This window comes from Gorilla gorilla, chromosome 15 (assembly GCF_029281585.2).
Source record: "Gorilla gorilla gorilla isolate KB3781 chromosome 15, NHGRI_mGorGor1-v2.1_pri, whole genome shotgun sequence".
Lineage (NCBI taxonomy): Eukaryota > Metazoa > Chordata > Mammalia > Primates > Hominidae > Gorilla > Gorilla gorilla.
The window spans coordinates 95,102,084-95,129,624 of record NC_073239.2 but is presented as its reverse complement, the minus strand read 5'-3'; the positions used below and the strand labels follow the sequence as shown (position 1 = coordinate 95,129,624).

The 27,541-nt window shown below is 45.6% G+C and overlaps 1 protein-coding gene across 35 annotated transcripts in view; it reads right to left on the bottom strand.

Moving 5' to 3' along the window:
* Positions 1-27,541, bottom strand: part of NRXN3 (neurexin 3) — a 1,705,132-nt gene that overhangs the window by 1,611,820 nt on the left and 65,771 nt on the right. For all 35 annotated transcript variants that reach the window (XR_010130801.1, XR_010130802.1, XR_010130803.1 and 32 more), the window contains exon 2: positions 19,678-21,093. Coding sequence is in view for 32 of the 35 variants with exons in the window: in XM_055361100.2 (XP_055217075.1) it covers positions 19,678-20,386 (709 nt within the window). In the remaining 3 variants the exon portion in view is untranslated. The remainder of the gene's footprint in view (positions 1-19,677; positions 21,094-27,541) is intronic.

Sequence of the window (27,541 nt, the reverse complement as noted above, 5' to 3'; positions counted from 1 at the left end):
TGATAAAAATGCTGCAGTCTTTGTCTAATTCTGATTATGCCAACATAGAGGTAAAGGGCCTCAGGGTCAAAACTGTACAATCAAAATATCTTGATAAATGCTGAATAAAAATAAATTATATGGTCTCAGAGCTACTATTTGCAATTTTTTCTGATAAATGATCAGAATAAAAAGTGGATAAAATCATACAAATACTTTACTCCTAAAGGAAACTAAGCTAACATCTGCAACAGTCGTCTTCAGATTAACAGAGTTTATTTACCTCTAATATATTTAAAGCAATTTTGGAAACTAGCATTGGCTAACTGTATTTCTCTACTACCAAGAAAGAACAAAAACTAAAAACTGACACTTTATATCATCATATTCTCTTAAAAAGAAAAGGTCTTTTCACATCCCCAAAATAAAAGGGCATATCCCAGAAACTAAAAAAAAAAAAAGTGACTTCACCAAAAATGTACTACATTGTTTAGTTTTATTGTTTTCATGCAGGATGGAAAAACTTCACTCTAGCTCCTTGTGTATCTTTGTACTACTGGGTGGAGGGTAGATTGGGAAGTCTCTGTGCTTCCGTCTCCTCATCTGTAAAATGGGAATAAAAGGTGAAGCTATTCACAGTGCCCAAAACGTAGTAAGAGGTCAATAGATGCTAGCCTAAAACCAAGGAAGAATGGCCCATCAAGAATCAGGCTGACTCCCCAGCCTCAGATTTTCCACTACTCCTCTAAGTTGAGAACCTTTTAGATGTTCTGGAACATAAACGTCCCTGGCAACAACAGCTGAAGAGCATAGATCTATCAAGACAACAACCCCTTTCTCTTCATGTACGGAGAAAACAAACTGTGGCAGGTGGGAGGACCTGGGAGGGCAGGACTGAGACATTAAGGAGGAGGAGAAGCTATTTGGGAATTTTCAGGCTGATCTATGGCACTATGGGTGGGAGCCACACGGTGCAGCTATTCGAGCAATAAGTTTCTCAAGGCTGGTGGCAAATTACATTATTGCTTTCTAGTCCCAGCAGCCCTTCATTTTTACCCTGCCCCCACAAGAGAGCTTCCTTTACATAGACATTCTACCCCCGAATCCTTACCTCCAAGATTCTGCATTCTGGAAGGAGAGGGCCATGTGTGTGTCCACTTACCAGCCAAGGTGAGCTGCCCTCATCCTATCATACTGATGGCTTCTCTCTTTCCCCAACCCCAGTCCTCCACCCATCCGTCTATCCATCCACCCATCACTACCCATCAACCATACTCCAAGCAAATACATGAAAGTGAAAGACATAGTTCTGGCCAAGGATATTAAACTAACCAATCTTGTTCTTCAGCCAAGCAAATGACAACGAACACATACAGCCCCGCTGCCTGGCTTTCTCCCCTGCTCCTTCTCATCTTTGGATGTCACCTCCTCAGAAACACCTCCCTGACTACCCTGGTTTTCATTAGATTTCCCCTCACTCTGTTCTTTCCATCTACAGCACTCATCACAAGTAATTACACACTTATTGGTTTATGTTTTCCATAAAAAAAAAATCTACTCCTTTGTAAGTTCATTGCAGACAGGCACCATAACTGTTTTGATCACCCCTGATTGTGCTTGGCAATTGATGTTCTTTTGAATCAATCAATTCTCCTTAGCCAAAATCTTTTTTCAGAGTGATGTAGGAGAATGAGTGCTAGGCTGGGAGTTAGGATATTTGGGTTCTAGTCCCAGTCCCAAGCCACTTGCTACCTGAGTGGCCCATTGTAAGTCACCTTGCCTCCCTAAGTCAGTTTCATAAAAGGAGGTTGGATTGTGATGCTTAAGAGGGGGAAGGGGTAAAGCAATAAAATGCATGAGTTGGGGAAATATATAAATTGAAATAATATTCACTTTGCAATGTAATTGAAATAATATTCACTTTACAATTTAATACAAGTAAAAGATTTTCACTAAATCTTGACAAAAAGCCTTTTGGATAGTGGTGGACAACAGACTAACAAAAACAGTAACAAAGATTACCTGGAGGTCATAGATTTTAAAAGATGGAGAGAATATGCGATTCCAGCCCAAGCATCGTTCTAGATCCATCTGAATGATGGCCAATGAGATGGAATAAGACAACAGAATAAAAAGCCGTCCAGGGCAGCTTGTATGTTTCTCTTTGCAGAACATGTGTCTGAATCAGGATCAGAGCAGAGCAAAATCAGTTATGTGCGGGAGAGGGAGAAGGTCAAAAGACAGGTCAATGAATACTGGCAGTGTCTTTGCATGCTAGAGACCCCCCAGCTGGGCCAGCCGAGGACAAGCTTCAGTCACTGATATCCACAGGAGCCCCCCCCCCCTCCCCGCCGTTCAATGCCAGATTGAACAGGGGGTGAGAGAGAGAGATGAGTAAAGAGCTCAAATTCCACATCCACTGCCTGGGCTCTTTCCTTAGACAGATGCTTTCTCTCTTCAGCTACAGTTTCCTCATCTGTAAAGCCAGGACAACCACCACCTCCTTCCTGGGTGGAAGCGATTGGGAGAATGAAAGAAGTCACACATGAACATACTTAGGCCAGTCCCCAGCACATAGTAAGTGCTTCATGAGAATTAGTTAACTGTCATTATTATTAAATTTACCCAATCAAAATAAGAAGGTAATAAATCATAAGACTTGTGTATTAGTCTACTCTTAAGCTGCTGATAAAGACATACCCGAGAATGGGTAATTTACAAAAGAAAGAAGTTTATTGGACTTACAGTTCCACATGGCTGGGGAGGCCTCATAATCATGGTGGAAGGTGAAAGGCACATCTCACATGGCAGCAGACAAGAGAAGAGATCGTTTGCAGGGAAACTCCTGTTTTTAAAACCATCAGATCTTGGGGGACTTATTCACTATCACGACAATAGCATGGGAAAGACCTGCCCCCATGATTCAATTATCTCCCACAGGGTCCCTTCCACAACATGTGGGAATTATGGGAGCCACAATGAGATTTGGCTGGGGACACAGAGCCAAACCATTTCAACTTGGATGAAATTAAAATGCATCATCAAGGCCTACTCAGGAGCATGATTAGAGCTGGGCACTAAACTTAGAAGTGTAAGTCCTAAGTCTGCTGGCTTCATCTGTGGTCCTCAGCCAACAGACCCAGGCTAGGAGAGCCAGTCCAAGAACAGTGAGTCCAGTAAAAGCCCTGGACCTCCTGTGTGTGACTTCTTGGAGTACCTTAATCACACTCCTGAACTTCACAGGGTCTTTTCTCTGCCATATGTGAAGAGAGACCAATAAACCCATAGAGACCACTGTTACACATATGTCTCCTTTAATGCATACACCACTCTATAATTGCTTGGTTAATTAAGCTGCAGGATGTGCCTGTCTTGCTCACCAGTCTTACTGCCAGTGCTTCTCCTGACACACAGTGAACCTCAAATAGTGTGCATTGTTGTTGGATGAGGTGGAAAGAGATAGCTTTCTGATAACATACCCAAGTTTCAGCGAGAGAATTTGTGTAAAGCATGCCTGTCCACATAGGCTCCATTTCTTGGTTCCCATCGCATACCAGCTGGGCCCCTAACACCTCAGTCTCTTCTGCCTAGAAAAATGAAGGCGTTCCCCCTCCTCCCTAGGCTCCCCGTTCTGACTTACGCTAGATAAGCAACTTCAGATTGCTGAACAGCAACACACAACACAGCTGGGTGATAATTCCTGTGTCCTGAAATTCCTGGAAAACTGATGCACAGCAAGCATTCAGAGCACAGACACAGCCCCCACCCCCAGTCCTAGAGAGTTGAAGGCAGAAGGAAGGGCAGCAAGCAGGCAACCAGAGCTGAGCCTCAATTTCCTTAAATTATTTTGCTGTCTTTCCAAGCATCCCACCTCTGGGCAGAGATAAAGAAACCACAAGTGAATTAATTACCAGCACTTATATTGCTAGCTGAGCCAGGGCTTCCAGCATCTCTTGTGTGGGCATCTCACTCTTTCAGCCCACAGAGACCAGAGGTAGGAGAATTTCTTCCCTCGATCCCTAGAGGTATATGGCTTTGAGGGGAGCTTTAGCACTGGCACCCCCAAGAGTTCTACGCCAGACCCTCAGAAAAACTTAGCCAATGCATTTCATGTTTAATCATGTTTAACTCACGTGGTCTCAAAAAAGCGCAAGGTTCAAATTAGAATACCAGTTTGCTGATCTTGGGTAAGTCACTTCCTTTCTCTGTGTTTGTTTCTTTCAGATCTTTGAGTTCTTGCTCTTATGGGACCTGATGTTCTAAGAGCCAGAAACTCTGTCATGTGCAAAAACATTCAAAACCCTCAGGTTCATCATCACCGCATATGAGACTTAAGTTTCTACTTGTAGGATTGTTTCTTTTTTTCTTTTTTTTTTTTTTTTTTTTTTTTTTTTTTTGAGATGGAGTCTCGCACTGTCGCCCCACCTGGAGTGCAGTAGCGCGATCTTGGCTCACTGCAACCTCCACCTCTCAGGTTCAAGTGATTCTCCTGCCTCAGCCTCCCAAGTAGCTGGGATTACAGGCACCTGCCACCACGCCCAGCTAATTTTTTGTATTTTTAGTAGAAACGGTGTTTCACCATGTTGGCCAGGCTGGTCTCAAACTCCTGACTTTGTGATTTGCCCACCTCAGCCTCCCAAAGTGCTGGGATTACAGGTGTGAGCCACCGCGCCCGGCCAGGAATGTTCTTAAATGAACAGACCTCACTACATTGAAGGTAGAAGAAAAACCAACATGAATAGTTTTTGAAACTAAACAATGCAATTCTTTATCATTTTATTGTTTTCAACTGCAAGCCCCAACTTCAAGCAGGTTAAGAAGGTACACTCTTTCATTTATTCACCAGTGAAGAATTTTAAAGAATTTTCTTTCACTCCTAGTTTCCTTCTACATGTCTGGGTATCTGCTATTCCTTTCCCCCACGATCCTAAATATTACAGTTCCCAAAGTTTCTGCATTTAGGCTCCTTTTCCTCTAAACCACATTCCTTCCCTGGGCAGCCTCATCCATGTCCAAGTCTTTCCCACCATGACAACAACCACCCTGAAACTTGTGGCAGCCCCAATCCTCCCCCCGCCAATGCCAACCATTGCCCCCACCTGCCCCTGTACATCTCCCCACAAGGGTCCTATAGGATCTGCAAGGAAGGCAGGATAATGGCCAAATCAAAATCTATTTTTACTCCTCTCTCATCTTCACCCCAAACCTGCTCCTCACAGTGGCTTTCCTGTTCTACATTCCTACAACCAGAAGGGCATATTATTGAAGCTCTGTCTTTCTCTTTTCAATTACAATAATGGCTAACATTCACTAAGGGTTTACTATGTGCCAAGCATTGTCCTGAGCACTCTACGTGCACTATCTCATTTAAACCTCATAATAGTCCTAAATGGTACACACTATTATAATCCCCATTTCACAGATGGCAAAATGGAAACACAGAGAAGTGAGATTATTTGCCCAAATTTGCAGTTTAGTATGTGACAGGCAATCTGATTCCAAAACTAAAATGAATACCTAATTATTAAGTTCCTCTCCTTGATATCTCTGCAATCAGCCCTTCTTCCATCACTACCCACCCCTTAATACAGACTCCTCTCTCACCAAAACCGCACAATAGCTTCTATCTAGCTTCCCTCCTTAAGCCTTCCTATCATCAATCCATTGTACAAACTGGCCCTAGAGTCATCTTTCTAAAATTCAAATCTGACTGTGTCACAACTCAACTGAAAAACTTCCAATGGTTCCCGGTTGTGGAAAAAACAATGTCCAAAATCCCTACAAAGCAGTTAAGACATTCCCTCCCTAACTCATCCTCTCATTACTATCCCATTGGCCTCAATTCTTTGGTCCAACCACGTTGACTACCGCGAACAGCTGGAAACAGCAAGCTACTCTCTCACAGAGCTGCGCTGAATGTCCTTTCCTCCCAGTCTCCCAATTAATGCTTCCATGTCCTGCCCAAGTATTTGCTCTGCAAAGTTGCCTCCAATCCCTAATTCTCACTCCAAGTGCACAGGCCCGCACCCACACCCAGGTATGGTAACATGCTCCCTTTTAAGCTGCTTTACAAACATTCTACCTGCTATTATAGCAACTCTGATATGTGCTATATACTTCTTTGCCTGACAAGCTTCCCAACTAGACCATAAGCCCCTTAGGGGCAGGGATCACACTGGTACATTACGGATATCCATGTAGTGAATGTCAGGTGAATAAACTTATTCCAATAAAGAGATGGCCTGTTCCAACAAGTATATGATTATACTTCAAGGATTGCTTTGCAAAAGCTTGGAGATAGTTCAGAGACTTTGCTCTCTTACACAAAATGAAGTTGCCCCAGCAAATGTTCATACCATAGTTTTCATACCAAAAATGATAGCATTAGTAATCCTGAACAGAGTGAGGCCTCTGAAGAAGGAACTGTAACTGGAGTATCTCCCCATGAAGCCCTCGGAGCCACCTGGAAGGTCAATCAAGACCACCACAGGCAGAACTGAAGGCAGAAGTAAGGAGCCCAACACATACACCACTGGCAGCAGGAATGCCTTAGGTATCACCTGATCCTGAAAGCTGCAAGCCCTGGGGATAAGGGATTGCTACAGGCAGTCAGGAGTAACTATAACTAATTAAAGAGAGATAAAGGTAGATTTGAGTGTTGATCAGTGGCCTCCCACCCTCTCTGAACAAATTCCCCATGAGAAAGAAAAATTTACTACGCTCTCATAACAGATGTATATTTACTTATTTAAAAACTTGCATATGAGTTATCAACGCATTGTTAACTTATGTGTGTTGCATGGATGCAGGTTCCTAGGAATATGAGCTCAATGTCATCTGTTGAACAAATTAATCAATGAAGTCAGGTCCTGCATCCCCAAAGAATGGTCTTGGCCTGTGCCCTATTTGGAGGCCACTGATCTAGAGAATAATCTTTCTCACCCCCTAAAAGGGGGTGCATGATGTGCATGATCAAACATGAGGGTGGGCCTGGCTACCAAGACCCCAAAACCACAGAGTCCTTGGATTGAAGGCATGCACATGCTGGCACATGCTCCTGATAGCTTCACGAAAGCACCTGCTGTGCCCCTTTTGGGAACAGAGCTTGCCAAAGTTGTGCGTTCTGTGGTCCAATACCTCTAACCAACAGAGAATTCTTCCTCTGTGGCTCAGATTCCTTCGGCTTTCCTGCCAGTGTATCATCATCCTCCTTTGCAATGGCAGCACTTCCAATATCTGAGCATAATTATCCTGTCTCTAGTGAGCTCCATCTTCCCCAGGGAATCCACATGAGCGAGTGGGGCCTCTCCATCTCCAGTGACAACAACGTGCCTGCCTCAAACAGCCATTCCACTGCATTGACATGGTCCCAGGCTGGCTACTGCCTATAATTGTTATAGGAAATCATTGGTTTGTAAACAAACCAAAAAAAAAAGTATTTCTAGTTCATCCTCAACTAGATCAAACCAAGCGGAATGTGTATGTGCTTGACACAGATTCCACAAAAACTGTCCCACAATAAAACTGACGCTTTTCCCATTAAAAGAAAGAAGGTGTTTCCAACAGTGGCCAGTGTGGTCCGATTGGACCTGACTTCATCGATTAATTTATTCAACAGATATACTTGAGCTCATATTCCTGGGAACCTGCATCCATCCACCACACATTAGGGAGCACATGCACACACATATATGAATACAGACACATATGTGCACATATAAAACCTGCATATACACACAATGTGATTAAGGCAACAAACATTTATTGAGTACCTGCTTTTTGTCAGAGACATGACATTTAGCAAACAAGCCTGTAAGTGCATTAACTAAGGGAAACAGAGTCCTCCACCCTTGGTTTCACGTCTTACAGTTCCTAAAGAGAATACCTCCTCACATACTCCTGCCACAGGAATCAGGAAACCCAGCTGAGCAATCGCAACTTGCATTAAGGATAGAAAAGCCAAAGGGAGCCAAGAGACACATTAAAATGTAGCCACTGGTTATATATTCTACACAAGGAAAAAATAGCCCCAATGTGTGTTAACACAAGGCTGAAAACTCAACATCAGGAAGAGCAAATAGCAAAGTTTCCACAGCAACTAAAACCCAACCATCCTCTGCCCACGTGGCAATGACCACACGATGGTGTGAGGTGGTCACGCCCACTTCCCAGCACATGCGTGTGGTCCGAGGCCTGGCTGCACAATGAGACCACAGACGAGTTGGTGACTCTCATTCCATTTCAGTGCTTGGACTCAAAATGATGTCTGTGGGCTTTGCTCTTAAAAGTAAACTATTTTAAACCATAAAATGATGAGACGGGTTCCTTTTTTTTCTGCTGCTGTGTCAGGTAAATGACTGTCAATGGGGAGATGGCTGATGGCCAAGACTAGCCTCATCCCCTTTAGGGTGCAGGAGTGAATTTGCTTGGCAGGTTTCCAGTCTATGCCAATGTGAGAGCAAGATCTTCCAGCCCTGCCTAAGCCCTTTCCCTGGGAGACTTCTGCCCAACAGTGCCAAAAACATGAGATACCCAGAGAAACCTGGCAGAGTAAGAAGCATTTTCGCACAGGGAATATGCTTCCAAGGCCTGTCTCCAGGAGCAGCTACTCAATACTGCTTCATGTCATGTCCTTATCTTCGAAAAAAAAGAAAAGAAAAGAAAAAAAATACTGCTAGGCCTTTTAGCGAAATCTTTATTTCTGTTGGTGTGTCTGACTCTGGCTACCATGATGGGCTTGTTAGGCAAGTCTAATCCAATCCCCTTTTCATCTTCTCCAATGTATTCCGGAACTTCCAATCTTTTTTTTTTTTTTTTTTTTTTTGGGAGATGGAGTCTCGCTCTGTCACCCAGGCTGGAGTGCAGTGGCATGATCTTGGCTCACTGCAACCTCCACCTCCAGGTTCAAATGATTCTCCTGCCTCAGCCTCCCAAGTAGCTGGGATTACAGGTGCCTGCGACCACACTCAGCTAATTTTTGTATTTTTAGTAGAGATGGGGTTTCACCATGTTGGCCACGATGGTTTCGATGTCCTGACCTCGTGATCTGCCTGCCTCGGCCTCCCAAAGTGCTGGGATTACAGGCATGAGCCACCGCCCCCAGCCCCCATGTTTTTGTCGCAGAGAAATTCAGGATTTCCAGGAAGCTCCTTGGAAATTCAGAGACGCTAAAAACCTAGTTGGGTATGGGGGAAGATGGGACATCACAGGTTGATAAAATGAGGCACTGACAAAAGAGCCAGAGATAGGGCTAACCATGAATCTTTCACAGTGCAAGCTCCCCAGAAGCAAAATGACTGGAGTATGAGTCACCTGCTTACATCAAATCTCTTCCCACATCAAGCCCTCCCACACTGTTTAAGATTAATCATAAGCAGTTAATTCTAAATAACTCAGTGGTATGTGTACTGCTAGCACCATATTAGAGAATCCCTTAAGAATTTTACCTTGGCACAAGGGTTAATTCCTGCAAAGCATCATCCAGAACTGTTAGAATCAACCCACCCATCTTCTTCACCCACATGGCCCATTGCAAAGGTCAGATTACTTTAAATAGAATGAGGACCAATGAGAAAGTGGCTGGGGCTGATATAAAGAAGAGCTCCCTGATACTCAGTATTGACCAGAGATACATTAGGCTGCCTTGAAAAGCACCAAGCTCCCATTATTGCAGATGGCTAGCAGGTTTTCTTTGTGGCGGGGGCGGGGGGTGGGGGGGCGGCGGGGCATGGGGAGGCTCATTTTATATAGTGCAGAGGAGGATGAGAAATGAGTACTTAGATCCAATGACTTTTGAAGTCCCCTTTAAACTTATTATCTCATGATTGGTTTTTTTCTTTTTTTTCTGAGATGGGTCTCACTCTGTTGCCCAGGCTAGAGTACAGTGGTGTGATTTCAGCTCACTGCAGCCTTAATCTCCTGGGTTCAAGCGATCCTCCCACCTCAGCTTCCCAAGTAGCTGGCACCACAGGCATGCACCACTTTGCCTGGCTAATTTTTTTAATTATTTGTACAGATGATGTCTCGCTATGTTGCCCAGGCAGGCCTCAAACTCCTGGGCTCAATCAATCCTCCATCATCAGCCTCCCAAAGTACTGGGATTGCAGGCATGAGCCACAGCGCCCAGACTCCCATGATACTTTATAATGTACCTTGGTTTCCAGTACATTACCTAGGGCAAAGTCACAGCTAGAAAGTAATACATTATAATAAATGTCTTAGCATCCTCTAACAGGGCCACACGATCCACACTTCATCCTTCACAGACTTCTCCTGCAACACCAGAATCTCCCCAAATTTCAGTGTGTTTCCTTAAAACTAAGCTGTGAGTCAAAGCACATCATGTGATTGTACAACACCTCTGCCTAAACTCCAGCCTTGTCTTTTCTGGCCCAGACAAAGCAAACATACTGTGGGAGGATTTGTCTTTCAAGGATTCCACAGGTCAGAGCTCAGTGCCCTCCAAGCCCACTCTTTCCCATTCTCTTAACTCTCAAGGCTAACCATGCAAGATACAGGGCCCCGTCTGGAAAGAAAAGAAGCCTGAGAGAATGAGGAGGAAGGAAGAAACTGAGTGTGTGGTAACCTCCCAGCCTGTCCAGCCCTTTCCCCATGATGTGGAGCACAAAGAAGTGATCTCAGCTTTGCTTTCCAGCGTATCTCTCCTCGCAAGTGGGTACTCCTTTCTATTTGAAAGCAACCTATTAAGTAAATAAGCTGTACACACTCTCACTGTACTTTTTCTATTCTCCAAGAGCTGCAGGCAACACATTTCCAATCATACCTGGAGGAGAGATTGCAGAATTGCCTGAAATGTACTGCTTGCTACAGTGGAGACACCAGTCCTACATTACCAGCAACCAACCACAGGACTGTTGGGACTCCGTCTTCTAAGGACTTCACACGGGCCAACAGAACAACTTCAAGAGAACCAAGCTAGCAGATCAGAGGCAAAAGTGTCAGGAGAGGATCGGATGAATAGCATCTCATCGAGAAACTTAAAGGAAAACTCCCCAGAGTCATTTTCTTAGCTACAAAGACACCGTACTTAAATAAGACTATCAGTAAAACCAAAAGGATCCTATATGCATTTCACAGCCAGAAAACTTGAGCCGGGAGCTTTACATTGCCTACAGTTCTTGTCCCTCCCTCTCTTTCATCTTTACCGTCTTTATGCCCTTGCATACCTTTGGATGGTGCACTGTTTTTCCCCCAAAGAGCCAAAGAGTTCACAATTTCTAGGACTAGATGCAAAGTAAGTTTTGTCACAGAGTGCAACTGGGTAGTTTCTCCGGATGACTATGAGGTCAGCTTGCTTTTAAAAGCTACTGGTACCAGTTCCAGGATTTAAAAAAAAAAAAAGAAAAAAACTCTGGAAAATGCATTATTTAGGAACATTGTGGCCACAGTCAAGGTTTGAGAGCGGATATAGACGACGACACATTTAAAGGGAGTCCCGTATTGTTTTTAAATAGGTCACTCAAAGACATCAATTTCTGGAGAACAACAGAAATAATGACAACCCACTGGCAATGTCAGTTCCCATATAGACCAGGGAGACTGGCCTGCAGAGCCATACTTTGTCCTCCTCTGCCAGCCACAGCCTGATACCTGCAACACAGTTCCCAGCAAACCCCCCACTCCCCCTTACCTTGTGAGCCACAGCAAACTAAACCTCCCAACTTCAGCAGGGAAAAAACCCTCAGGAGGATGACTAGAGTGATCCCTCTGTCTAAATACCACTTTGTTCCTCTAAATCTACCGCAAATATTTCCAAACATTTCCTTCTTTTTCCCAGTGGATATCCTAGACATCTCATCTTCCCACCACACCTTCCCAAATGACATTCCTATATTCCCTGCACCCTCCTGTACTCCCTAGCTCTGATTCGTCCACCTATGGTGGTTATGAAGTAGAAAATGTGTCTGTGATGAATGGTCACTGGTTAGAAGAAAAAAAGGAAATCACACATACACCCAGAGCAACATTGCTGTCACTGGACAGCAACAAGTTGTGTTAACAGAGGCAGATCCACAGAGGTGGGACCTGGTGCTTATGATATTTGGGAGTCCTTAAGAAAAAGAAATTGCAAATACAAAATTAGGTGTGGAGACTTAGAAGGGACCCGTGCAACTGAGAATGTACGAAAGGCTTAGTTTCATGGTAAATCCACCTCTGTAATCATCTCCCCCCTCACACACACAAAGGAATAGACAAGAAGAAACAGAGAAAGATTGTTTTTTTTTATGTGCGCAGAGAAACTAAAGGCAGGAAACTTAGGAGGAGTTTGACAGAGGAATCCAGGAGCTCCAACTCTCACCACCAACCCTGAGTGAGGTAATGGGCATTGCCTGGTACCTGGGAAACCAAAGGTAAGTTTGAAGAGGTTGTCCTGTCCAGCGAAGCTCCGGTGTGGTGCACCTGTGCTCCAACTACCTCCAGAGCCTTGGGTCCAATCCCAGTCACTTCACTAAAACCAGAGTTTTGAGGCTGGGAATTGAATACTATACTCATATTCATCCATTTTCATTTTCTTTCCTATTCTCCCTCTCTCTCTCTCTCTCTCTGGCTAGAAGGAACAAGGCCCCTGGGATGGGCCAAGCTGATAGCCTCCTGCACCAGCAACTTGACATTTTGCTTATCATTTGCATCCAGGGAGGCAATGCTCCACCTCACGACAGAGACACAGGCCATTTGTGTTTATGGAGGGAGCCCACAAGCAGAGGTAAAATGCCACATTGAGGGCCTGGGCTCTCAGGTCCTAGAGATGGCTGCCCAAAGGCAGCAACCACACTTGCCCTCATACCCTTGTACCCATGACACGTTCAGGGTCTGGGTCTCCTCATCTATTCAGTGGGATGCTAAGGCCTGCCCTACCTGCCTCACTGGGTGGCTGCTGAGGCCAGAACACCACACATTTGCCGGCAGAGCCCTGAATCCCATCCCGCAGTCATAACCATTTTCAGCAGCCCCATGCTCTTGGGCAGGAGCAAATGGAATGAAATTGGATTCTGTACACTTCCAAAATTCCCCTCCTTTTATCTCTACCACCTTTCAGACTGGGATAAGGGAAACTGGTGGAGGTAGGGGTCGCTCAAAAGGAAGCATCGAATCTCCTGTGAAACCAAATTGATGTGCAGTTTGTTCTTACACAGGCCAGGAGACCAATAGCCCAGAGTCAGAACTTGCTCTTTCCTGGAGTCTAGATAGATAACTTCATGTTTTATCTCATTAAATCCTTTCAGCAACTCCATGATGTACGATTTTTTATGATTCCTATTTCACTGAGAGTCAAGATAGCATGGTGGTTGACAGTGTAGGCTCTGAAGCCAGACTGTCTAGACACAAATTGCAGCTCTGCCTCTTAATACCTGCACAATCTTGGGCAAATTATTTAACCTCTTGCCCCGAGTTTCCTTATCCAAAAAAATGAGACTCATAATCGCATGTCAAGAGTGGTTGCGAGGGTTTCAAGAGCTAGTGCATGAAAAGCACCTAAGACAGTGTGAACCTGGAGCCAGTGCTCTGTGATTATTAGCTATCATTGTTACTAAAGAAGATACTGAAGCTTCAAAAACCTTCTCCAGAGCCACACAACATGTAAGTAGACAAGCCCAAATTTAAGTCTGGATCATTTTCCTTCCAGCAGCCATACTCTTATCCACTATGCCAAATGGGGGGTTCAAGTTCCCAATTTCTCGGTTCCTCAGTTTCCTCATCTGTAAAATGGAGCTAATGGTATTAACTTCGTAGGAGTTTTGTGAGAAATAGATGAGCCAACGAATATAAAAAGCACCTAGAATGTCAGGCGCAGGGTGGTATTTAATAAGAGCAATGGTAATAATATCATTATTATTTTGTGTAAGGAAGGGCACTCGACCTTTGGAGCCCTGCCCTAAAGCCTCCCTTACTCCAGCTCTGCCTCTGGGGCCTCACTGTGATGGACCCATACTGTGGAGCCAGTGACTGCAAGTAAAGGGGGTGATGTTAGTCCCATCCCCCAAGTGCAGCCTGCAACACACACCCCACCTCATCTGCCCTGTGAAGGAGAAAGAGGACCCAGCTGAAGGACAGCTGCCCCAGAAACTGGAAACCATCTTTCTGGAGCAGCCTGCAAAGGGAGATAGGGGTCTTGAAAATAATTAGCCCCCAGCATTGGTCCTGTGGTATCTCATTACCAAATGCAAATGCAGGTTCACGTGCTACTCTGAGGCTCCTGGCAAAATGTCTGCCTGACCCTCAGCCTTGCTGAATTTGGACCAAAGCATTATCCACTGCCCACCCTCTTTGCAGCCTGCAGCTGGTGTACAGTTTCTGCAAAAGGAGAAGGCTGCTTTCACCTCATTGAAGGGGGAACATGGAAGAAGGGTCTTATTTCATTAAAGGAGGCAGAGATGTTAGGGGAGGGGGGAGATTTTAAAAAATTGCTTTTCCCTCAGCAGTTAAAAGAGGGATAATTGAAGCAAGTGGCAGGCGGCTGCTCTGCCATTTAGCATACAGTATACCCAGGAAATCTCACTTGGTAATCAGGAGGAAAGGAGGAAAAAGGAGCAATCAGACCCCTATTCAGGCTCCGTTTAGTGACAGCCCCTGCTGGCTGGGCTGGTGGAGAGTCAGGCTGGTCCCATGGAAAACCTGAATGCTGGGTGGGGAATCAAGTCTCAGAAGCAGCAGTCCCTCCTTTGTGTACATTTTAAGGCCTTGCTTCTGTTCTCTCCTCCCCAAACCAGGAAAGACTTAGAAAGGAGTAATCCTTTACTCTCTGATTATGCACCACTTCCCTGCAGGACACCACCCCTTCTCAAAGCCATTCAGAGCTGACACAGATTGGGAACAATGCCGTGTTATAATTCAAGCAGCATGTGCACTGTGGAGAGGGAGAGGAAATGACCGGGTTCTTACACAAGTGCCCAAAACAGGAGGATCCAACTGAGGCAACCACTGGTCCCTTCACTACAGTATCTGATGTCTCTGGACCTCCGTAAATGCTCAGGGATAAGCAGCCTCCTCTTGGTATATGCCATTCCATCCTAGTCTTGGCTTTGAGAGATGGGGCAAGAGTCATAAATTCTCAATAAAAAGAAAAAAGAAATTGAAATTCACTTTCAGGAAGGCATGCGAAGGCCACACAGTGGTGTTGAGCCATCAGTCAAACTGACCTGAGTAGGATCTGAGCTTCAGACAACAGGAGGCAGGGGGCGGGGGGCAGGTGTGGCTAGTCACTACTGAGGGCCACACAACGGTGTGCTTATAATAAAGCTGTGGTCCCTATCACCAACACCCACCACGACACTTCACTAGAGGATTCCAACACTTGAAAACATAACAGCTAAGTATCGAGACAAACCGCTTCTGGTCTGGGCACCCACTCAAGCCCGCAGAAGACAGAAGACAAGTAATCAACTTTTTCTTTGTCAGTAGACTAGAACCTTTTCCCTCTACTGAATCAACGTAAAATGTGATGGCATGAGTGATATGTGACATAGGTAGATTTGGAGTAGAGATCCACCCATGAAAGCTTCTCCATTGTTCCCTGGCTCCACCCAACCTGCCACAGGCTGACTTCATGCTAAATGAACTCTTCAGAGACACTGGTCCTGAAATTTATACACCTTAGCACCAAATCAATTCTTCACAACCATAAGGTTGTTCAGTAATTCAATACAGGCACATTCATAACCAAGAATGTTTTAAAAATAAACAAGTTTAAACTCATTTCAAGGTGCTGACAAACTCTCAACGAGCCGTGAGGGGACCGCTGTCTGGAGGGAGTGAGGATACCTCTTCATTAGCCACTGAGCTTCAGGGCTGCCCATAACAGGACGGGCTGAGCTAAACAAAAAGCCAGATGAAAATGCCACACCACAGCTCCACCATATTCCAAACAAGATATACATAATTTTAAAATCACCACCGAAAAGGCAAGACTAAATGTCAACATGAACAAGTCTAGTTGACCACCAAAGCATTCTATTTATAGACATAACACCCAGATGTACAAATCTAGGGCATCTTCTCTGTCCCTCATTCTCCACAATGTTCAATGTGACTATGTTTTGGAATAAAGTTTTCCCAAGTGAGCTGTGTGGAATTCAGTCCACGGCCAGAGCTAACAGTCTCACCAAATGAAAGAGAAGATACTGTGTCTATTACCTCATACCCATAGGTCCAAACTCTCCCAAAGCAACTACCTCCTGTGTCTTCTGGGTCTTACCTAGGGAATATACCCAACAGGGAATCAAAACAGCCCAAAGCACATAAAAGAGATGGGCCTGCACATTCTTCCTGGGGTGCAGCATGATGACATTTTGGAGCCAACAAGGCATGGACAGCCAGACAAGCCAAGCAAACAGCAACACCGCAGGGGGGCTGGAGCTAATGGACCACAGAAGGCGCCTCCAACAAGCTGACCACATCCATCTGAAGCTGCTGAGGCCCTCGCAGCTCTCCCTGCTCTTTGAACTGCTAAAGCAAGAAGTACAAAACGGACCTTCCATGCCAGGTGCAAGCCCTCACACCATCAAATAGCAGGGCCTAGACTGCAAATTGAGACAAGAGGTGCTTGGTGCACATTCTGCCCGCTGGGAATAAGCCCCCTGGTCTCAGTACTGTGACATGGACAATTTAGCAGAGGTTGGGTGGGGAGAATGGATGCATTTCTCTCTACCCACTTCACCATATTATCTTTAGAAAAATGGGCAGACATTATCTTGTTTTGTGTAGATCTATTTGACACTTAGCAGCTGCTATGATTTCCTTTCCCTTCACATTTTACAGGTGACTTTTTCCGCTTACTTTCTAAAAATTAACTATGTGTGGAGGCAACAGTTATTTTCTAATAGTCTGTGATGCATTTTTGTGATTGATTAGACATGATGACAATTACCAGGATCAACAGGCTCCAAGTAATCAACAGTAGATTCTGTTACCTCCCGCAACATCCTCTCTCACCTCAACCTTTGCACTGCTCTGTTCCAAGCCAGCCAAGTGTTACTGTTATGGCAGTTTATTTACTCTATTTATGTATGGGGAGAATAAATGAGTTAGGATGTGTGTTTGCCTTCTACAGATAGGGGTATCAATCCGTAGCCAGGAGATGATCTGAACCTTGTAGGAAAAAAAACAATTATTAAAATATACATATTGCATTTAGTTATTAAAAAACCAATGGCACACAATCTGCTCTGAAGAAATTCCACTGGGAACTGGAACACACACAAAATATAAAAAGAAAAATAAGAGAAAAGCAAATTGTATACATATACAGTATAGAGATTTTTTTTCCTGCAGAAAAGTGCTGATCCAAACCTGCCCCAAGGAAATGAGTTCTTTTTAAACACAAAAATGCAATCAGGGATAATCAGCAAGCTAACAACACACTTGCAAACACCCTGGTCCCTAGAAAGGAAGAATGCCAGCTTTCAATACAAGTTTTGAGAACAGAACAGATCCTTTGGGCGAATGAGAAAACAAGTGATCATGTCAGCGTCTTCAGGCAGAACTTTCTCCAAAGCCAAGAAGCTCTGGAACAGCAGTCAGCTCCAGAAGGCACCTGCTTGTGAGAAGCACTTCAATAACTACATTCCCAAAATGGTTTGTAGACTGGGGTTGCCTCTTCCCCACCCCTTCTCCCAGTGGGTTCAGTGGAGGAAAAACAGAAGCCAAATAAGGACAATATATATGCCTGGCATCTCCAGCTCTGACAGCCCACCCACAGGAAGGGAGAAAGATGTGATGCCCAACCCATTAGAAGAAAGGAGTGGAGACCCAGGCAGCTCCTGCAATAGCCCACGCATGACAAGACCTCTGATATGTTTCAGTCTCCAGCAGGTACCATGTGGGAAATAAATTTTGTTTTAATTTTTTTTAATATTCTTAAATAGCCACTGATACCTAAAGTTCACATCAAGCACAACCTGCTTTAGGGATTGGGATGTTCTGGAAACACTTAAGGAACACCTGCAGTCTTTAATTACACATCCCAATAGCAGGGCCTTATCTGAATGAAGAGATCTTGGGAATCGGTGGCAAGGCACTCACCTGGCCACACCCACCTGGCACCACCCACCTGGCACCAGCCATCTGGCCTCCCTTGATCTTGTATTAGTTAGTCCTTAACCTTGATTGTGCACAGGAATTATGTGGAGAGCTTTAAAAATACACAAATGCTTGGATCCCACGCCAAGAGATTCTGATTTAATTAGCCTGGGGTGTGGTCTGGAGTTTAAATTCCCCCAAGACAATCTTAACATGCAGCTAAATTGAGAACCACTGTTCTGCCCTATACCTTACACCACCTCCACGAAGAGACCAGTAGGGGATGGCAACATAAAACCCGTTTAAGAGAAACCAGGGCTTAACCCTAAAAGGATAGAAGGAAATGTGACTTCCTTGCCTCCTGTCACCCTAACCTCTCAACATACATACCTGTATGGTCGGTTCTCAGCTTCTCACTTCAGCAGTTCCTGCTACCCAAATCTAAGCCGTGAGTAAGTCCAGAAATTTGGATTTTAAGTATTTGTCAAGTTAAAGTTTGAGCCACCTCTCTTAGATCTAATCCCAAACAGTCAGATTTGGTGAGCAAGGGAGGGCAGCCTAAGCCTCTGTGCCTCCCTGCTTCTCCCTAGAAAGTCACGGTTGAACCTGGGAGGTTCTCCAGGCTATGCTGTATATTCTCAGCTCCCTTGGAGGCTTGGCTGAACAATGCTGCAGTCAATCTCTGTGCCTCTTTGCAATGTTCTCAGTACATGGAGAGGATGGGAAAGGGAACCACATCTAAAGAGGTACCTCATGTGAGAAATCCTCATTGCCAAAAACAAAAAGGTAAGAAGGGCCTGGCCCAGATACCTCATCCACCTTCTAGACACCTCCCAGAGGGTTGGGAGGTGGGGTGGGCCCCAATAGAAGAACTGGGTTCATTTTTCTTTACACAGGCATTCTTTATGTGAGGGATGATTAAGAGGAAGTGATGGGGAGTTTCCCAGCTATCCCTAAGGGTCCAAACCTCAAGGGCTCAGGAGAGACACAGGTGGAAATTTGCCAATTTCTTTTCTTTTTTTTTTTTTTCTTTTTTGAGACAGTCTCACTCTGTCATCCAGGCTGGAGTGCAGTGGTGCATTCTCAGCTCACTGCAACCTCCACCTCCCAGGTTAGAGCGATTATCCTGCCTCAGCCTTGCGAGTAGCTGTGACTACAGGCGTGCGCCACCATGCCCAGCTAATTTTTGTATTTTTAGTAGAGACAGGGTTTCATCATGTTGGCCAGGCTGGTCTCCAACTCCTGACCTCAAGTGATCTGCCCGCTTCGGCCTCCCAAAGTGCTAGGATTACATGTGTGAGCCACCTTGCCTAGCCGAAATTTGCCAATTTCTATCTGATTTCTTGCCCTGGGTTGACTGTGATAAACGGTGCTGCAGTGAGAGGGGCCAAGCTGGGGCAGACCCTGCAGCCTACTTCATCTAACCCTCTGAGTAGGGTACAGAGCCCAGAGTTCAGGGGCCAGGATTCTACTCCTGCTGAAATCTGACAGATTCTCCATTAAGAGTAGGCAAAGGATTTCCACTGCCTCCTTAGGCCAAGGGGCCCAGTGATCTAACATGCAGCTAAAGATATGCATCCATATAGAACTGGTTTGTATCAGGAGCCCCAGCCTCAGCCATCCCGTGGGTGGGTCTCTAGCAAGAGAGGGAGAGGGTCTTACCTTCTGAGCAGAGCTTGCCACCATAGCCAGTAGTAGAACAGTCACAGGTGGGGTGGCCGTCCAGGAGAAAGCAGATCCCACCATTTTCACAGGGACGCTCACCACAGGGTCCCTCGGCATCCATCTGGACACCCCAGCTCCCCAGAAGCCGAGGCTCCGAGTTTCCATACTTGAGATCCAGAATTAACCCCTTGAAGCCGGGCATGGCCTGAACTCCATCAAGGGTCAGGGCAGAAGGTCGTATGTCAGTAGGTACTCCACCAAGGAACAAGTCACTGACCACATCCATGTAGGGCCGCTGGGGCTGCAGCTCCCCAGACTGGCCCTCGCCATCAAGCATCAGCACCGTGCGCAGGCGGTCACGGCTCACCATGAGGAAGTGCCAGCTGCTGTCATTCACCTGCTTGTTGGACAGCACGGCAGTCTCGGCACAGTCCATGCTGAAGCGGAGCTGAACGCGGCCATCCACCAGGGAGAGGCATAGGAAGTCGCAGACGCCGCCATCATCCAGGTAGAGGAGCAGCCCCGTAGAGACGTTGGTCTTGAACTGGAAACTCAGGTCACTGCGTGTGCTGGCATCCCAGCGGAGGTAGCGGGCCCACTGGTTGGGTAGGCCCATGAACTCAAGGCCCAGGCAGAGCCCCAGCAGGGACCCCAGCAGGATGCTGACCTTCAGGGTGAAGAAAACCGAGTGGAGTGTGGAGCTCATTGTCGCTGCTGGGACAGAGCCCGGAGGAGCAGACAGGCCAGGGAACAGCCCGGAGAGGATCTCTCCCTTTGGCAATAGAAGTGGGAGAGAAAGACAAGACAGAGATGGGGGGACAGAAAGCACACAGGAGGAAGGCAGCACACACACAGATCCTGAGATGGTGGAGAGGGAGGAAAGTGTACAAGAGAGTCCCAGAGGGGCACACAAGCAAGAAATTGAATAAAGAGGCAGTAGAAAAAGACAGGACCAGCAGAAGAGGAGGAAAATCAGGTGGGGAAGTGAGGGACTGGAGTAAAGAGGAAAGCGTCTTTCTCCAAGAAAAGATCTCAGCTATCCATGTGGATCCGGAGGCCTTGACTCAAGGAGGAGAAGGTGCAGGAGAGTAGGAAGAAGCCTTCAGCGATGCACTCCTCCCAACGGACCCCCAAATGCCCCAGCCAGGGAGGCCAGGGACAGGGAGGGTCGGGTTGCTGTGATGGAGGAGGAGTGAGTGGTGAGGCGAGCCAGGTGACAGGTAGAAACAGGCCAAGGACCACTCCTAAAGTTCTACCTCCTAGCAGCAGCAGGCTGTGGGGAGGGGGGCAGCTAGAAGCCCAATGCTCAGACAGAGCAGGGCCCTGGGCAGAGCGCAAGCAGACTCAGGCTTCATGGTGCGGCCAGAAGCAGTGCTGCCCATAACTTGCCTCCCAGGACTCCAGAGAAAAGACCTGTGGGAAGAAGGGGAGGGAGAAGGAGAGGAAGATTAGGGCCATATATCAGGAAAACATTGCATCCTATTTCACAAGTATTGATGGAATGCTGACTTCGAGCCAAGCTATTCTAGTGATTGCTACAGTGCTTAGTGCTTCAAACAGGAGGGAGGCCGTGGGTTCTTCCAGAGCCACTACAAGACGACCAGGTCCTAATGATGCACTCAGGTTTTCCATATGTAAAAATAATAAAAATCCCCAAAGCCATATCAGCACATTATTAGAATATTCACATCACAAGGTCACATTGCCAAAATGTATTTTTAAAATAAGTGCTAACATTTTATATATTCAAATACCCACACCTAATTTTTACTTATTTACCTATTAAAAGCTTGCAAATGACATTAACTTTTTTCTAGATTTTTCCTTTTCAATTTGACAACTCACTGTAGGAAGCCTAAGGCAAATTGCTACCCCTAAATTTGTGAAAGAAATGTTTATAAAAATCAGTGAAAATAAACTGGAAGGTGAGTAATGAGTAAAATAATCCTCCTCTCTTACTGAATATTAAGAGAGGAGGATTATTTTATTCCTTCTAAAAAAAAAAAGGCTGAGTTTGAATCCTAGCTCCTGTATGTGGCACTTTGAGAAAATTTCTTAACCTATTTGAGCTTCTATTTCCTCATTTGTAAAGTAGAGAAAATAATAGCCTCTTCCCAAGATTGAAGAGAGGACTCAATGAAATCAGGTATAGGAAGATCCTAGCATAAGCCTTTTTTTTTTTTTCGAGACAGAGTCTTGCTCTTTTGCCCAGGCTAGAATGCAGTGGCGTGAGCTCGGCTCACTGCAACCTCCACCTCTTGGGTTCAAGCAGTTCTCCTGCCTCAGCCTCCCAAGTAGCTGGGATTACAGGCATGTACCACCATGCACAGCTAATTTTTGTATTTTTAGTAGAGATGGAGTTTCATCATGTTGCCCAGGCTGGTCTCAAACTTCTGATCTCCCCACCTAGGCCTCCCAAAGTGCTGGGATTACAGGCATGAGCCACAGCTGCTGGCCACATGAGGCTTTATACATAGTAGGTGACAACAAATCCTAGGTTTCTTCCTTTATCTCTAAAGTGGGAAGGGATAGGAGGAGGGGTTATTTGTGTATGTCTGTGTATGTGTGGATGTATGTATGGCTATAGAGTGAGCAATGTGTAAAAACAAAAGTACTAAAAAAGATTATGAAAACTGCAGAATGGATGACAACTGAATAGTTAAGAAATTCCTAGAGTGACACTGGATAGTTCCAAATGACCTAGAGTATATTACGTGTATTTTATGATGATGTAGAAACAGTTAGAAATGCACCAGCACGCAGTCTGGTTTCTGAGGGCAGACTCTGGCCCGCCTGAGTTCTCTGTTCAGATCAAACAGTGAGTGTGATTTCTAGGAGCTGTGCAAGTTGCTGCTTATTACCTGGCACATTTGATAATTCACCATGGGCTCCATCAGAACATTACTATCCCCTATTTTAATGATAACCACATCAGCAAAGCTAGTTATTACCCCTTCTTTGAAGAGGAAGCTGCTGTTCCTTAACCAGGAACAAACACCTATTCCCAATGAACAAACAAACCCAACGAACAAGGGGCTGATTAAATCCATTATAAGGAAAAGCTTTGTTCTATAAAAGGCTTTGTCCAAGCAATGTCCCCTAAAGTGTGGCACAGGTGCTGTGCCAAACTTCCATAGACTCCAATAAGGAAGATACCAGGTTCAAGAGGCAGAAGAATAATCCCAGAGCTGACAAATGAGAAATGGGTTTTAACTGGGAGCTTACATCCAGAGGAGAGAGTCCAGTGGTGGTGAGCTGGGTAGGAGAGCTGCAACTGCTTGCAAAAGGCATGCAGTTTACACAGCATATTTACTTAGCACCCTCCCCATAACAGTCCCTATCTGGCAACCTTCATTTACCCTAAAACAAAGGGCCTTGATTCCCTGTATAGCCCATGTTCCATGGGACCAGCCAGGGGCTTATATGTTCCTCATAGAGAAGGAATGAATCTCCTGGTTGGCCACTCCCAGGTTCCCTAGTGTAGGACACACACATTCAAGTGCATCTGCCATGCAGGGTCATTCTCAGGGTATGCTCAAGTTATTGTTATCAAGTGCTTTTACCACACACACAGGTACCCCCAGTGGTTCAAGGGATGCTCAGCTGAGACATGGACACAGGAGTATGCTGGTGCCAACTCATACAGGCTTGTGAGAGCCAACTGCTAAAATTTCAAAAACTTTGACTGGTTGGCATGACTTTGGTAGCATGAAATAAACAGGCAAGGAGTATTTACACCCCAGAAAAAAGGCAAACACCACAAAGAGTATTTGAGAAGGTGAAATTTAAGTAAAGACTTGAGGCTATGCACGGTGGCTTGCGCCTGTAGTCCCAGCACTTTGGGAGGCCGAGGCGGGTGGATCACCTGAGGTCAGGAGTTCAAGACCTGTCTGGCCAACGTGGCGAAACCCCATCTCTACTAAAAATACAAAAATTAGTCCTGGTGGCAGGCGACTGTGATCCCAGCTACTCGAGAGGCTGAGGCAGGGAGAATTGCTGGAACCTGGGATGCAGAGTTTGCAGTGAGCCAAGATCATGCCACTGTACTCCATCCACTTGTTCCAACAGAACAAGACTCTGTCTCAAAAAAAAAAAGAAAGAAAGAAAAGAAAAGAAAAGAAAAGAAAAGACTTGAAAGAGTGTGAGGGAATCAGCCATGTAAGTATCTGGGAAGAATGTTCCAGAAATAATAGTCAATGTAAAAGAACTGAGGCTGGAGCAAGCTGGTATACTTGAAGAACAGCAGGAGGTAGGTGCTGTTGGAGTGGAGTGAGTGGAAGACATGAAGCCGGACATGGATAACAGGAGGGTAGGACAATTTCTAAGAATATGATTCCTTGTATGAGGTGAGGTATGCCAACCAAGTCAAAGGGCAACATCTCAAAGAAAAGAGAAAACCCTTCAATTCAACTGTTTATTGAGCTCCAATTCATTCCAGGCACTACTGGATCAAAGCAAAATAAAGACACCAATCTCACCCTCCAGGGCGTCACAAACTAGTGGGGGACAAGTTTACTTCAGAGACAGTAAAGCACAGCAATTAAGAGCCCAGGCTCTGGAACCAGATTGCTGATGGGGGGCTCCCTGGAGGCAATGACTGCTTCAACACGGTGTCTGCCACAGGGCCTCGTCATGGAGCTGGAGTTTGGGAAGCACTTGTAGATAGAATGAACAGTAAAAGCAGAAGTGGAAGAATGTTCCTGTGGATTATTTGACTTCTGTTCCATGCAGTGGCCTCCACACAACCCCACTTTACACAAGGACATCAATCCTGAACCCCCATGCCTCTCTGGATGCCAACCTCACATGACCCCAATGAGCAAAGCAGCACATGCTTAGTGAGCTGGGGAAACCCATGAATGAAAAAAAAACTGTGCTGCCCAGAAACATTCCCTTGTGGGGGAAGATCATGGGCACTTAGCCTGCTTTGTCGGGGCCACACACCCCTTCCAGGCTGAGCCTCCCCATTCATTCAGTCCCTCATCCTTCCCCTCCAGCCCAGACCAGCACTGGGGGATACCACCGTTCCCTGCCCTGCATTGTGGGGGATCAAAAAGGCTGACTGAGGAAACCCAAGCTTTCTTTCCCACAGGCAGAATCCAGTTTCAGAAGTGATAATATCACAAGTGGGCTTATGTAGACTTAACCCTCTATGGTCTATCCACATTCTTTCCTACAGCCCTTCCATTTCATTCTTAGTTTTGGACATTCCTGCAGCCTCTGGGAAATTGCCAAAATGGCCAAAAGCTAGGGATGCCCTTACACTAAATATCGCAGGCCTCCAACTGCTGCCAGCGTTTATCCTTCAGCCTTCTTTGCCCCTCTGGTGGGGCATGCTAGACTCAAGAAATGGCAAAACGGGAGCCAGGGAGCCCTCTTCACCTGGCCAGACAACTGCCACCCTCTACTGAACCATAGGAGAACACAGGCAGCCACGCACACAGGTGGTTTGCCCCAGAGCCTGCATGCAGGGCCTGGGCTGGTGCAGAAGCTCAGAACACTTCTCTGTTGTGTGGGAATCAAGCGAGAGAGGGAAAGTGAGTGACATTATCTAATTGCCAGCTAATTTACATAATTATCGAACGGCACACTTTTTATCTGGGGTTAACATCTTTGCAAATGTCTCATAAGCCGGCTGCTTAGGAGGCGGCAGGGTGGTGTGGTGGGGGGCTCACACAACTCTGACATGTGGGCTATTTGCCACCAGGTGTGGCTCAGAAGATCTGGCTGCCATTTGCCCTCCCTACCCCTCCTTCCAATTCCATTCCTCCCTTTTCCAAATGCCTGGAGCTTTCGCTGAGCTTGAGACAGACTCAAGGAAGTCGGACTGTCTACAAGTGGGTTTGATTTAGGAAGTCACGATGATGACTGTCCTTGTGCCCAGCCTTTGCGGGCATCCCACAGTCCCCAGGTGGGGCTTACCAGGTTTTCTTCCAGAAGCTTCCTATGACCTGCCCTCACCAGGACTGGAAAATCTCTCCAGTGGCTCTCTGGTGGTTCTGCCCCATGTTCACTGCTCCCCTCACCCCACTTTGCAGGTAAGTGATTTTCACCACCAATCTCGTTCTGTGTCATTCAAGGTGAGGTTCATCCCAATCCCAAATCATATGATCCAGTTTAGTCAACTGGGACATTCCAATCTCTTGGCCACAATGATTAGTTTCAAGATGGGTCTCTCACCCAGACTTGAAGTTGAATTTGAGTTAATGCCGGGACTTTCACTGGAATTACTGTGAAAAGGATCCCCTCTCTCTTCTTACCACATCAACAAATTCAGAGTGAAGCTCAAACTTGACAGACACTATCATTACCGGTGGAGTATGATCCATCTCCACCATTGGAGAGGATTTTGTCTAATAATGAAAACAACAAGGAAGAAATCAGAGCCAAGAAATAGATACAAACAGATTTCTAGTGGTGTTAACACCTAGATCTAGCCAGACCTAAAGCCCAATGAATCCTGTGACTTCCATTTCATGAACCAAAACTTTTTTTCCTTTAGCAAGTTTGAGTTGGGTTGGGACCAAGAGTCCTGACTCATACACTCCTAATACTGGACCATAAAAAACTGTTGTCACTGACAAACTAGCAGAAGCTTCCATCTCATATGGCCACCTACACCCAGAACTCCCTGTAACCTGAGCCTCATGTCTTACCCACCTTCGCCATCAATGCTCTCCACACCCATTTGCCCATGCACTTGAACAAAGGCATAGGATATGGGCTTGTTTCTCTTCTTGTGTGTTTTGCAGGTGGACAGAGGCTTGTTCTTATACAAGAACCTCAGAAATGTGCTCCCTCAACTAAACTGTACCCCTCCAGACACCACACCATTAGGGCAAGCTCACATAGTCAGCACTATCTATCTTAATACAACAGCAAAGGCTCTACTGCATGTAGTGAGGGAGGTTAAGGCATGAATTCTCTCAAAGATATAAAAGTAGTTCAGGCTAGTGAGAGAGAACATGGGCTTTGGAGGCAGGCACAGCTGAATTTAAACCCAGACTCTCATTCCTATAGCTATTTAACCTTGGGCAACTCTCTTGAGTCTTTCTTCATCAAAAAAAAGTGGGGGGGAATAATACCTATCTCATAGGGCAGTTTTGAACTGTATTAAATTTAAAAATTTATAAAAATGTAACTACTTTTGGAAAATTATACTGGCAGTATCTACTAAAGCTGAACATTTTTACCCCAGGACTCCACAATTACCCTTTTAGGTATATACCAACAGAAATGCTTACAAATGTCCAACTGAAAATATGCATGAGAATGTTCATGGCAACACTATTCATAATAGACAAAACCTAGAAAATCGCCCAATGTCTACCTGCAGTAGAGTGGATAAATTGTAGTCTATTCGTGCAAAATACTATACAGCTTTGAGAATGATTGCTCTTCATCTCGACAGAAGCGTGGATGAATCTCACATACATAATATTGAGCAAAGTAAGACACATACTGTATGTGCTTCATACAGTAAACCGAAAAGAGGCAAAATTATTTATTCTATGCTGTTAAATGTCAGAATAGTGGTTAATGATTAGAAGAAGGCAAAGGGGGCCGGGCGCGGTGGCTCACGCCTGTAATCCCAGCACTTTGGGAGGCCGAGGCGGGTGGATCACGAGGTCAGGAGATCGAGACCATCCTGGCTAACACGGTGAAACCCCGTCTCTACTAAAAATACTAAAAATTAGCCGGGCGTAGTGGCGGGCGCCTGTAGTCCCAGCTACTCGGGAGGCTGAGGCAGGAGAATGGCGTGAACCCAGGAGGCGGAGCTTGCAGTGAGCCGAGATCGCGCCACTGCACTCCAGCCTGGGCGACAGAGCAAGACTCCGTCTCAAAAAAAAAAAAAAAAAAA